Source organism: Prionailurus viverrinus, chromosome A1 (assembly GCF_022837055.1).
Source record: "Prionailurus viverrinus isolate Anna chromosome A1, UM_Priviv_1.0, whole genome shotgun sequence".
Classification (NCBI taxonomy): domain Eukaryota; kingdom Metazoa; phylum Chordata; class Mammalia; order Carnivora; family Felidae; genus Prionailurus; species Prionailurus viverrinus.
The window spans coordinates 145,815,126-145,829,887 of NC_062561.1; the positions used below are offsets into that span (position 1 = coordinate 145,815,126).

The following is a 14,762-nucleotide window of genomic DNA, read 5'->3' on the forward strand; positions in this document are numbered from 1 at the left end:
ACTTTAATAATTTGTTTTAGATCAGTTTATATTCACAAATACATACAGACACACTTTTGTGTGTGTGTGTGTGTGTGTGTGTGTGTGTGTGTGTGTCTGTGAGGCAAGTAGCTGGAGTCCTACATAAGCTAAATCTGGCTCTGTACTGCCTCTTGCTACAAACTAAAGTCCCTGACAGATCAACCCATATTAGTATATTTAAAAAATGACACTATGGGTATGAAAATACATATTTATATGTATATAAATTTAGGATTTATAATTTAGGATAAAGTATCACACTGACTCCATCAAAAAAGAAGCGAAAGCAATCATTTTTCAAAACCACTCATAGTTTTTCATTGAAGAATGCCAAAGGATTCCCTTCTTCCTTTCCCCTATTTTATATTCATACTTACAGGTAAATTTGCTTCACATGACAGTATAGGAGAGAGGTACTTTAATGTACCTTAATGTACCATTGTGAAAGAAATTAAGAAAGAAAGAAAGAAAGAGAGAGAGAGGAAGGAAGGAAGGAAGAGGAAAGAAATTAGCTAGTTCGTTCTTATTCTTCTGATAATATGGTAGGGACATTTCCACTGATCAAGCAGTAGTCTTTTCAAATTCTCAAGTAGCAATAACAGTGTTTGTTAAACAAACTGACCTATAACCTTGGTCTTCTAATACAAGTGGTCTTCTAATACAAATCTAATAAAGCAAAATACAATATTTGCTTTCTTTAAAAATGAAATGAGGGGCGCCTGGGTGGCACAGTCAGTTAAGCGTCCGACTTCAGCCAGGTCACGATCTCGCGGTCCGTGAGTTCGAGCCCCGCATCAGGCTCTGGGCTGATGGCTCAGAGCCTGGAGCCTGTTTCCGATTCTGTGTCTCCCTCTCTCTCTGCCCCTCCCCCGTTCATGCTCTGTCTCTCTCTGTCCCAAAAATAAATAAAAAACGTTGAAAAAAATAAAAATGAAATGATACTCTCATATTCACTTGGTTACTTACCTATAAACATAAAATCTCTATTCTCAATTCATGTCTAAACTATTTGAAATAGTCTTTCTACACAACAGGTTTTTACAGAAATTGTTAATGCATCAGAAAGTCTGTTTTGAAACTAGAGCTTACTAATTTGACTAATGCTAAAATCTATAGAAATAAGCACTATGAGAAAATTCAAACTACACAAAGTTTTTTCTCCATCTCCAATTTAAAATATACATTTTTATGTACAAGCCTTATATAGATATATGTACACAAAACTGATAAGACAAATTCAACTGGAAAATATATTTACTGATGCCAAAGTATCTACAATCTATTATAGAATATTAAAATGACAGATAACAGGTAGCATTCACATTTGCAAGCACTGCAAACAATTAATTCTATTTTACTTTCTCTGAAAAGCATCCTACTGCTCCGATTAGTCTATTCCCTGGCATTCTATCTTCGACTCAAGATTACACCAGCTTGCTGGGGGTAATGGATGATACCTCGCAATAGCCTATATGCTCTTCTCACAGGCACCAGCAGAGCTGTTTTCTTTGTTCCTCGGCAGGGATGAACAGTTTATAATAGCCAACACTTCACTCCCAGCAGCATTTCTTTGGCCTCCCGACTTCTTGCTCTAACTACACCATCATCTCTTGCTTTCCCTTTAGAGCAAAACTCAATGTTGGGCACACTTGCTGTCTCCCCTTTCTCTCTTCCCACTTTATCCTGAATCTACTTTTAGCAGGCTTTCATGCTCATCACTACACTGAAACTGGCCTTATCAAGGCCACAAATTACCTCCTTGTTAAAATTCAATGGTCAATTGTCAGTCTTCAACTAATTTAAACTATCAGTAGCATTTGGCACAGCTGAATATTCCTCCCCTTGAAACATTTTCTCCATGTGCCTTCCAGGATATCACATTACCTGGTTTTCTTATCTCTTGGCCTGCTCCTTCTCATTTTTCTTCACTGCTCCCTCCTCATCTCCCCGGCTTCTTGACGTTAGAGTGCACTAGGTCCATTGTAGACCTTCTTGTCTCCATCTATACTATCTTGGTGTTCTCTTCCAGGCTCAGAGCTCTAAATATTATCCACATGCTAATAACTCCTAAATGACTCTAGCCCAAGCCTGAACCATAAAACTGCAGGCTGATATTCTGTTCCCTACTAAACATCTCCTGATTCTCTAATAGCCATCTTAGTCTTAAGTTCAAAATTAAGTTTCAGGTATTCTCCCTCATACCTCCTCTTGAAGTTTGATTTACATCAGTAAATGTCAACTCCATTCTTCCATATGAGTAGGTCAAAAGCCTTGTAGTCACCCTTGTAGTCTTTTTCTCTCACAACACATATCCAAACCATCACCACTATCTGTTGGCTCAAGCTTGAAAATATATCTGGAATCCAACCACTTCTCACCACTCTTACTACCTTAGTCCAGAACATAGCAATCTCCCTGTAGTCTCCCCATTTCCCCCCTTCCCTCCTATAGACTAATCTCAACAGAGCAGCCAGAGTAAGACTGTTAAAACCCTCCACTCAGAGTAAAGCCCAAAATTCCTATAATGACCTTATATATCTGACCACCTTATCCAAAACTTTGGCAATAATGCCTATTTTCCTTTTAGGTTTCATTTTTCTCCCTCATTATCACAATCTAACATATCATATTTAAAAAAAATAATTATTGTGTTACTGTTTCCTTTAATAGACTTTAAGTTCTATGCAGACAGGGATTTCTATTTATCTTTTCTTTTCTTTCTTTCTTATTTTTTTTTAATTCATAAGGGCGCAGGTGGCCCAAGGTCAGGGATCTGCAGCTGGCCCTGGTACAGCACTCAGCCTCACAGGCCCCAGTCCTGTCTCTAGGAGCCCACCTCTCACTGAGCTGTGTACCTGCAGCCTCAGTCCCTCATCCTTCACCCCTGCCACCAACTTCCTTGAGTTGTAGTAAATGTTTGCTCTTATATGTCATCAGCCATCTTTGCCAGTAGTTCTCACATTTTAGTTTGTAAGACTCATCTGTTCAAAACAAACAAACAGCAACAAAACCACAAAAGATTTCCAGCTCCACTTCTCCCCATCCCCAAGGATTCTGACACACTGGAAACTGGGGAGGCTCCAGGACTCTCTTGTGAGTACTACAAAGAACACACTTGGAAGAACATTGTTCTTAGTCTTTACCTTTTAGGTTTCTTACAAGCTATCTAGTGGTGACCATATTCACATGGAATAGGAGTGGGCAATTTTGGCTTACCCACTACATGTGGCCCACCACTTGTTTTTGTAGATAAAGTTTCCCTGGGCAGTTTTGCTACACAGTGTCCATGGCTGCTTTTTACCTTACAAGGACACTACAACAACAGAGCTAAGTAGTTGTGACTTCGAAGCCTCCAAAGGCTAAAATATTTACTATCTGGCTTTTTACAGAAAAAATCTTTCAACTCCTCATATAGCGATACATACTTTCAGAACACCACCTAGTGAGAAGCTACCTTTTAAAAAGGCTGAAGGCATCCTAATGTATAGTTAAGACAAATCTATCCTACCCATAGAGGGGATTTATAATATATCTAATAACCTATTCTTATCTTTAATTCCCCAAAGAATGGTGACCATTTTGTTTCTGTAACCAACATTAAATAAAAAACTAAAATTGTTATAAACTGCCTTTGTATATTTGCAATTTGCTATATATGCCCGCCCCCCCCCCCCCCCCCCCGCAACACACACCAAAGTAGCTATAATAAAAACTGAAGCACTCCAGGAAGGATTTTCAATAAAGAGATCTTTTCAAAAGAAAAATCGTCATCTCAAATTAGCTGAAAAACAGATAAGCTATCACAGATGTAACTTTAAAATATGATATTTTATTGCTTCACACAAAATATCCTGACACCTTTAGCCAGCAGAAGGAGCATTAAAGCGAAAGGAAAACCAACATTGGTCTATGATAGCCAAGTTAACTTTTTCCTAAATATTCATTTTGGTAAATAAACCCAAACAGTAGGGTTTCTAACAGGAAACAGTTTCATTCCTAACTAGAAACCCATGGATTAACTCTGAAGCCCTGATACACTCTTTGCTCTCTGTTCATCTAGTTACCGCTATAGGATCCTTAGTTGTTTGAAACTGTGATTTTAAAAAAAAAGCTTACTTGGTTACTCAAGCTGAGCAGTTTTAATTTGTTCTAATAGTTGAGGCCAGAACAAGTTGCCATTACCTGGTCTATTACCACAACTGCAGGAAAGCATTATCAAAGCCAGCAGCTATTAGACACCTTTATTTTTTTAGGCTCCTTTTTATCTTTGTATTGGAGAAAGACTTGTTTTAGTTTTGATGTTTAGAATCTCTGTTCTTTAAAGATTCAAAATTGTTGTTTTAAAAATAAAATTAAACTTAATTTTTATGTCTTGACTTTTGGTAAATAAGCAACCTTCCCACTTCCACGCTCCAAATCCCAGTGTATTTAGTTATGAAAAATACTATTTTTAATATTTGGATTTTTAAACTATATATACTGGAAATGTTAGGTGTTGCAGTTCAGTAAGTCAAGTCTACCTGAGATTTTCAGTACCCTACTGATTCAAACTAAGAAAAGATATACTAATTTTTTGGCTCATTATCTAAGATTAGAGATGCTATCTATAACTTGTAGGGAGAGGGAAGGGGAGTTTCTCCTGGTTTAGATTATTACCTAAAACTAACTCTGAAATGGCCATGGTCAGGAAGGGTAAGAGGAAAGGAAAATCACTGGGAGTAAAGACAATATGAAGGTTAATGATAAAAGGGAATTGAGAAAGCATGTAGACTATTTAACTTTCTGTAGAAATAACAGGGTAAAAAGGATGCTACTGGTTAGAATAGTTGTATAGAAGTTTGGATAGGAACAGCACAGCAGATGAGTGTACTTAGTTTGAAAAAAAAAAAACGTTTTTTAATGTTTATTTATTTTTGAGAGAGAGAGCGCAAGTGCAGGAGGGGCAGAGAGAGAGGGAGACACAAAATCCAAAGCAGGCTCCAGTCTCTGAGCTGTCAGCGCAGAGCCCGACAAGGGGCTTGAACTCAAGAGTTGTGAGATCATGACCTGAGCTGAAGTCAGGCACTCAACTGACTGAGCCACCCAGGCGCCCCAAAAGGTATCTTCAAAATACACCACTTATCTCCAGAAATAAATTAAATATCCACCTCAAGAAACATAACGAGGGCTTGTAAATGTGTTTTTCTTTTTGTTTCTTTTCTTTTTCTTTTCTTTTCAGTTTCAAGACCATGAGATTGTTAAATTAAATAATTATTTTTTTCTGAGTTTTTCATTCATTTTGAAGCTTTTTCTTTTAAAATATCAAGAATATTGTATTACCCTGAGCTTTGTTTTTGTCTTCACTGCTTTATGAATGTCATTTATATTCAGCTTTTTCAGGTCAATAGCAACACCATGGAGAAAAGGGAAGATTTCTTTCTATTTTTCATTCTTCTTATTGCGTTATTACTATGTCAAAGCATTAGGTCAGCTTGCTACAGTGCAGTCTGGCTAAAAATAGAACCTTTGGAAAATATACCCGGAACCAGGAGAGACATCTGCAAACCACCACTAGATGGCAAAGCAGCTTTCCCATTGCTAACATTATGCAGGCAAACAAAATATGACTTACAAACCTACTGCAACATGTTTTCTACCATATCAGAATTGCGATCAATTCAGATTTTAAAATATGGACGACCACCTCAGTCTGCAAATAAATTGCTTGGTATCCTTTATCTTCAACAAATATTTATAATCTTATTGATGTCACAGTCTTAAATTTATAACCCAACATCAATATATTATTCGTTTTCAACTGTTTCAGTTAAGAAAACTAAAGATCTAGTGAGTACAGTACTGCAAATTTATCAAGATAAAAATCAAAACAAAACATCACACATGGTAAAAATGAACCAAAGGCTACAGAGTTCAAAATTTACAAGCATATCCCACACTAACTGCATACTTAAAGATATCTACATTAGCACTTATTAAAAGATTATGTTTTTATAAAAAAGATAAAGATATGTTTAGTTATAGTGACAAAAATACAAGACATAGTTTCCTACTTAAAAGTTTTCTTGTGGTAAAGACCAGAAAGGAGGGAAAAATAAAGAATTTTCACCACCCACCCCCCTCAAATTTTCTTGGTTGAAATATAAAATGCCCCTGTCTTCAATGTGGTACACAAATTGTAATAAATTCACAAGAAAGGCTTTCTTGTTACTCAAATCTATAAAATTACAGAACTTCATAAGGTGACAAAGAGTCCAATTTTTTAAACACAAAAGAATAAGAACTTTGTTTTGTTTTATGCATTTTACTAAACCATTTTGATTGTTATATTTAAGCAAGAAGGAAATCTAATTGGTTCAAGGAACAATCCTACCTATTCAATAAATTGCAGGAATCAAACTTTGCCTGTCTTTTCATAAGAATGCTATGAAAATGAATGAATAGCAGATTGATGCTGTCAATACGTAATTAATATTTCTTAGCATACAATGAAAACTTTGAGTAAGATCCTAGTACAGGGATAGGAGACTCAAAGTAGAGACTCATTCTGAGTGCCTACTATGTGTACCCATACCATGCCACAATAACACATTTTCTTCCACTAAAACTGCCAAATTCTAGTTAGATCAATGGCTGCTTCTATGGTCTTCCCTCTGACCCAGTAGCAAGACTTGCCAATTTAAGAAAGTTGCTGCAGGGGTGCCTAGGTGGCTCAGTCGGTTAAGCATGTGACTTTGGCTCAGATCATGATCTCACAGTTTGTGGGTTTGAGCCCTGAGTCAGGCTCTGTGCTGACAGCTCAGAGCCTGGAGCCTGATTTGGATTCTGTGTCTTCCTCTCTGCCCCTCCCCTGCTTGTGCTCTGTCTTCCTCTCTCTTAAAAATAAATAAACATGAAAAAAATTTTTAATAATTAAAAAAAAAATAAAGCTGCTCTAACGTCACTCACCGGTTCCATGGCAGGTCACTTTGAAAATTTATAGGGGTCTGTATACCAATTACTCCTTAGAGAAAAAACTCTAAATAAATATGTATCTTACTTTAAATGCTTTATTTTACTAAATTGATACTTCCTTTTGCATGACCTATTATTCCAATTAGATTTTACTTAACTGACCTCCAACAAAATAACAGAAGCTCTCCCATTTCAATAAAAATATCAAAGTTGAAGTATGAACCATGTTAATATCTGTCACAAATAAACACTAATCTAAATTTTACGATATCATCACATAGTGAACAACTCAAAACTACTGATGCAGGTGCTTTATGTGCTAATGACAACCTCTTCTTTCCTTAGTTTCATTTTTTTTATTACATTTAATAGGCTCAATCCTTTCCTAACCTACTCCCATTCCAGGTGAGCCCAAATAAGTTTTGCATTTCCTCACTAAGAATGAGGATTCAAAACTATTCTTCTCTTACTCTGGATAATTCTTGGAGTTGAATGTCTCTTCAGAATTGAATTAGAAACTGGTATTTGGGCTTGAATTGTGGTTGTCTGCTGTTATTTCTACTCACATAAGGTAGTACTTTTCATTAACAACAGGCATTATGGCCAGGATCACATTGAAGTACTGACCAATCACTGTAGGAAACCAAGGCTGATATTTAGGAAACATTTGAGTAGACTAACTCCATCATTATATGTACCAAAAGATGATAACATTCCATTTCTTTTTTAAAAGTTTGATGGTTTGAGTTATTCATTATTTCAAAGAGGTATTCCTAGGGAGACTGGACATTAAGCCCATTGAATGGGGTAAAAGAGTATCTGGGATTAGGTAGAATGGTCTCCCTGGATAAAGGGGAATGACATATACCAAACTCAAACGTATTTAGCTTTTTCTACCTTCTGTCTTTCCTAACTCAGATAAAGACATTGAAACTTTCCAGAAGTCCAAAATAGGAACCTCAGAACGATCCTTGAATCGTCCAACTCTTTTTCCTCTAACCCTAATTTTGTTAATCAACTAAAGCCTATCAAACATAACTATGAATTGCTTCTTCCTTTCCAATCTTATTGCCACTACTCTTTGATGGGTCACAAGATCTCTTCCCTGGGCTACTGTACTAGTCAATCAAGTGATACCTTTGCATCATTCTTTTTAATGAATTCTGTTGCCTTTGTTTACCTTTTAAGTGTTAGTGTTCTGGGATTTCAGTTGCATACTCTCTTACTCTCTCATTCTATACTTTCTTGCTGGATAATTAATCTACCTCTGTGGACTCAAGTGCCCTTAATATGACTATCTCTAGCCTGGATCGCTGCCTTAGGCTTCAAACCTGTATGTTCACTGGTCTAAAGGATATCTCTATCTGGAGGTCCCACAGGAACTTCATCTGTCCCACCTCAAACCTACTCCTTGTTTTGTGGGCTCTATGTCAGAAAATAAAATCCCCATCTGCCCAGGTTAGAGAAGGAAACCAGGGTATTATTTTTGAATTCTTTTACTCATACCCTTTGCATTTATTTGTCTCTTAAATCTGTTCATCTCTCTCCACACCCATTGCCACTCTCTTAGTCCAGGCCATCATTAAATCCCACCTGGATCACTGTACTAGCCTCCTAAGTAGTCTTCCTACCTTCAGACCTGGCTTCAGAAATCCTGGCCACACTGGAGTGATTCTTCTAAAAGTACAAATATTAACATGCCTCTCTCCTGCTTCACATCCTCCAATAGTTTATTACTGTCCTTAAAATCAAGTTCAAATTCCTACGTGACCTACAAGCTCCTCTAGGTTCCTCTGGAGCCTCATCACCAGCTACTCTCCCTTTAGCCAATTAAGCTCCATTGTGTTGTTTTTTAATATTTAGTTTCTCTATTTTCCCCTCTGGGCCTTTGGAAACTCTTTTTCCTCTTCCTGGAATATTCCTTTCCTCTCTCCTTGTCTCTTCGCCTAACTCATCCTTAGATGCCACTTTGGATTTCATTTACTAATTTGAGAATACTTCCCTGACAATGACCCTCCCAAGATTGGGTTTGGTGGCCTCCTAATTTGCTCTAAGAGTACACTCCACTCATTTATTACAGCCATTTTTTTCTATACTCTAATTGCCTTGTCTCTCTCTCCTTAACCACAATATATGCTTTTTTGAAGGCCTTTATACTTTTGCTTATATTGTTTCCACTTTCTGGAATATCATTCCTCTGTTTTTTACCCCTGGAAAATGTTTTCTAAACCACTCCCAGGTTCAATTCAGGCAGACTTAACAGCTCTTCTTCTAGGTTATCACAGAACCTTACACTTGAGTCTGTTACAGCACATACCTTGCTATATTACAGTTATTTATTTTTAATAATGCCTCTGGCTAGACAATGAACTTTGGGAAGGTACATATTACCATACTCATTTTTAGATGCTTACCACAGTGCCTGGCATGTAGTAGTTCTTAAGTATGTATCACACTGGAATAATTAAAACAAAGTTAACTCTGTTTCAACTCCTCTTACCAAGAATCAGGCACAAGACAGGTAAGAGGAGAATGGTTCATTTAACAAAACGTGAAAATTAAAATGTATGGGTTTATACATGTTTGTTTTACCCTAGAAGTATTTGGCTTCCTTCCCAACCCACCCCTCTTTTTAAAAGTGCCATTTAGAGAGCTTCTATTAACTCTTATATGTAAATAAACCCTTCTGATTTATTCACTAACTCTAATTCCTCCTTGGCAAAAGAAAGAGAGCATGAGGGAAAAAAATTAAATGAGCTAAAAATATTATGAATAATGATCAGTTATGAACTTTAAAAGGTAAATTCTGTGGCAGAAGTCCACAAAGCCTTGATTTGAATCTTGACCCTGTCACTTTCTGACTTCGTGCAAGCCACTTATCTACCAAGCCTTGGTTTTTCCATCTGTGCAATAGGAACAGTAATAATACATACTTCACACCTAAGGTTACGGTGAGAATTAAGAGTTTATATAAAACATTTAGAACAAAGCATAACGTATAGTATGTGGTTAATAAGTGTTAGCTAGTATTATCATCTTAAATGGAGATGGTTTAATTACTAATCAAGAGTTATAATATGCTCCTAGATTATAAGAAATGTAATGATGGTATGGATTAAGTAGCAAATGACTATCAAGGACTGTGAAAATATAAAAACACTAAAGTGACAGATTAGTTTGTAAGTACCTAATGTAATTCATTAACAATATAGCACATTACACTAATTCCCATAATGCCTTCCAATTCTGGTTCTTAACTCCTAAGTTCTTGTTAATTTTCTCAAAGGATGTTATAAAATTAACTATGTAGTAAAAAAATAATAAACTTCAGAGTCTATACTTCTTTGTGTTAGAAAACTGTTAGAATTAAATGGAAATAAAATAAAATTTAAAAGTGGATGTATTATAATTCTAAAATAATTACCATCATTGCTAAAATAAGTGGCCTTGTTGAAATTCTAAAATACTAGCATTTGTATTTTAAAAATCTGATTTTAAAATGTCACATAATAATATTAATAACAATTCTAGCTTAAAAGCCAAAAAGATGATTATCAAAATATCTCGATATAGCCTGTAATTTTGATAAATGAAGAGGTTATGATTTAGCCATATTTTGAAATTACAGCCAAATCTTGATTATCTTTGGTCTGTGGAGATCTGGATGGCTGGAGTAGTTGAAATCTATATATGATTACAGAACTTTATCTTCAGCCTCTTTTCCCATCACATCTTTACCACAGTTAACTTAAGGGGCCAGTTTGCATTTCCACTCTCTTTCTTTCTTACTTGAACAAGGAAATGTCAAAATAAATAAATGAATAAAAATTTGACAACAAATAAAAACACAGGAAGGAAGGGCTAATCTATACACTAAATAACCGGTCTCTGAATAATCAAGAGTTGGCTGCACACATTACGTTTACCTTAAGAATCAAAATAGCCTCATTCTCGTTCATATCTTTCAATAAAAGCAAACAGGAGTTCCTGTGCCTTAACATTCCTCGTCAGAGTTTCTCTGAGTACCTGAAAGAACCCTGGTGGTACAGGACCTACTGGCATGCCATCTCCTGGGGGAATGTTTCCTAGCACTGGGCTGGGAGCTGCTGCAGCACTCTGCAAAGAATAAAGGAGAAACAAACCTATATCATTACAATGAAGGCACAAAACCAGACTAATGATAACAGATTGTAGGAAGGGAAGCTTTCATTCCCAGGAATAAATATTAGTAATTTCCCCCACTCCAGAGGTAAACAAAGATACAACAGTTAGTTTATATATGACTAAGTTATTTGGTTTAAACAAGTGTTTTAAAACTTTCTGAAATCACAGGATTTGAAGAAGATGGTATCTTTCAATGATATATAAAAGGCAAATAATAATATGACAAAAAGATAAAAGTTTAAGTAAATGCTTTATTTAAGGCACAGGCATCTGAAATGACAACATTAATAACAAATATGGAAATATGTCGGTAGTAAGTGTGGAAATGGTGGTTACAGAAGTTGGAAAAAAGAACTCTTTTTTAAGATTATGCTTTTTATTTGTCACAGACAAATACAATTAATTTTCTGCTTATAGGTGGTAACACATTATTCAATTTCTGATATGCTATAACTGGCAGCCAAAATAGAATTGTTAGCAAAAACAAAGTGGTGAGGATGAAAAAGTAATTAGGAGACTGAATAAAAGAAAAGAATTCGATTTAGAGAGATTAGTCTCATATAAACAGATTATGAAAAAAAAACCATTGAAAAACTCAGTCTACTTCACTTACAAATTATTTCATGGCACACTAGAGCTTCATGAAATAGGAGAATGAAAAATTTTGAGTTAGATTCTTTGTAATTAAATATAGGCTTTAGATTTAATTCTTACACAGAACAGTAATACATATCACTATTCTATAATCATGGGTTTTCATTCCTCTACCTGGTTAGGCATATTATAAATCCTAAGAACAGTCAAGAGATCAGAAATGTGCTGAAGAAAGGTCAGTATGCATCTAACAGTTCTGCTACGAAAGAACTCAAAACAAATAATGGATCTAGTCTATCTGTCCCACTGTCCTTGCCTCTACATCAGGGTAGTCATTCATGCATTAATAATCCATTACAAGATGCAATATCAATATATTTATAGCCTACATTTCCTGGTATATAAATTTGTAAAAATACTAACACGTGTTTATTCTGTAATACTAGTAGTTATTAATAATGAAGGCCAATGATTTGAGTGTTTCCTGAGAAAATGTAGATTTAAATGTGGTTATCTAAAATGTTGCTTACCTATGAATGCCAAAATTCTAAGCTTCTGATAAAGCAGATAAGTATAAAAGGAGAAATAATATATCTTAGATATTAAGATGAAACATTTATCTGTTATTCTATTTTAAGCAAAAGCATGCAATTTCATTAATGTACATTAAATACCCACTATTTGACAGATAGTGTTCTATTTTGCTTTATGTATCAACATTCATATTTTTAAAAAATGAAACCAAATCTTTTTTTTTTTCATTTAACTAAACTGGTGTAAAATTTTAATATACAATGTTACAGTGAAAGTTTAAATATATATGATTAAAGCTTGATCTAGGAAGAAAGATTTGATCTAGATCCTTTGACAGTGAATTACTGTCATGGGCAAATTGCTCTCAGTACTAAGAGCTAGAGATAAGATGTCACTATTGTTCTAATTAATTGCAGAAGAGAAATATTTTTGAGACAAGTTTGTAAACTACTCTTACCTATATTTTTATAGAAAAAATATGCTACATTATATAGAAAAAATACTACTGTAGTTGTGTATTACAACTTTGAGCAGGTTTACAAAAAATAAAATAGAATTCAATGGGTTACTGCAACGTCTTAGTGTAATTCAAAGATGCTATTTTCCCCTCAGTTCTAATTGCTTAGAAAGTACATAAAAGAAGCTTTTGCCTCCCCTAAGGAAAAGAAAAAGTTTGTCTGCATCTAAATTAAAATTCAACAAGTAAAAATACTGGGTCATCGTTGGCTCCTTTATTTGTTTTCTTTTTGGGGACTATATTGTTTAAAGGCATATAATATGCTACGTTTTTTTACTTCTATGTTCTGCATTATATGTGCTCCCTTTTGTTTTTTTTTTCAGCTATTATTTAAAAGTGAAACAAAATACATGATTCAGATGAAGATTTAAGCAAATTAAATCTTTAAAATGCCTTTTGAGTTTTCATTTTATGACTTCAAAATTATAGAATAAATTCAGTCAAAATATAAATTGCCAAGAAGTCTTTTAAGTTCTGCAACACAGCAGTTAACGCTATAGGGAAAAAAAATCCTTGCTATTTGGAAGTTAACATTCTAGTGAAAGAAGAAAGATAATGGTGAGTGCTTTGTAGAAAAAAAAAAAGAGCAAGGAATAGGGAATTCCCAATAAAGGGATAGGGATTATAAATTTAAATAGAATAGTTGGGGGGGGCACCTGGATGATTCCTTAGTTCAGTGTCAGACTTCAGCTCAGGTCATGATCTCACAGTTGGTGGGTTCAAGTGCCTTATCAGGCTCTGCACTGACAGCATGCAGCCTGGGGCCTGGAGCCTTCAAATTCTGTGTCTCTTTCTCAATCACTCTCTCTGCATTCCTCTGCTTGTGTTCTCTCACTCTCAAAAATAAACAAGCACTTAAAAAAATAAATAGAATATTTAGGAATGAATGAGTAAATCATATAAACGAATGGATCATGTTATAGTGACTTATTTTTTTTTTTTAATTTTTACTTAAACATTTATTTATTTTTTGAGAGACAGAGAGAGACAGAGCTTGGGTGGGAGAGGGGCAGAGAGAGAGGGAGTCACTGATTCCTAAGCATACTCCAGGCTCTGAGTTGTCAGCACAGAGCCCAACACGGGGCTCGCACTCACAAACCGCAAGATCATGACCTGAACCAAAGTTGGATGTTTAACCAACTGAGCCACCCAGGTGCCCCATCAACTTATTTAAATATGACTCTTGCTTTGTTGTTGAGGATGTCTTCCCACATTTCAAGATGTGCAAATTCTTCATTTGTACCTATTCCCTTACAGTGGCACAAGAATTTTGTGGAATTTTTTCTTTCTTAATAATCATACTTTGAAAAAAAAAAAATAATCATACTTTGGGCATAATAATAGAAGTGTCTTGAAAACAGAAGAGTTTTATAGGTAGATGATTTATAGTATAGAGCATGATTTCATTTTCTGGTGTGATACTAATTTCTATCCTTGGCTTAAGGATACAAAGTGATGTGAACAGAATCTTAATAATTACCCAGTTTGTTTACCTCATAGAAAGCACTAGTTCAGAGCATTTCAGCCCAAACTTCACTCTGTGGACCACATTTTTGAGCTAAATTATGCATCCAGTCTTCTGGGATTTATTGACAAAGGATAATTCACTGTTTATTGTACTGTGTGGACTCAAGCTTAGAGTACCATTTGGTACACCATGTAAATCATTAACAAATACTAATCTGATAATAAATACTACAGAGGTACACACACTAAGTGGCCCTTCAAGCATTGTGAAAGAGTATATTTATCAAATTGCTTAACTTGCTCACTTATATCAATATAAATAATGTATGCTTTTATTTTTTTTTTAATTTTTTTTTCAACGTTTATTTTATTTTTGGGACAGAGAGAGACAGAGCATGAACGGGGGAGGGGCAGAGAGAGAGGGAGACACAGAATCGGAAACAGGCTCCAGGCTCTGAGCCATCAGCCCAGAGCCTGACGCGGGGCTCGAACCCACGGACTGCGAGATGGTGAC

At 35.3% G+C, this 14,762-nt stretch overlaps 1 protein-coding gene across 4 annotated transcripts in view; it reads right to left on the reverse strand.

Annotated features, from left to right (window-relative positions):
• Positions 1–14,762, reverse strand: part of SSBP2 (single stranded DNA binding protein 2) — a 323,509-nt gene that overhangs the window by 92,336 nt on the left and 216,411 nt on the right. For all 4 annotated transcript variants that reach the window (XM_047861083.1, XM_047861074.1, XM_047861088.1 and 1 more), the window contains one exon: positions 10,999–11,088. In XM_047861083.1, the coding sequence (XP_047717039.1) occupies positions 10,999–11,088 (90 nt within the window). The remainder of the gene's footprint in view (positions 1–10,998; positions 11,089–14,762) is intronic.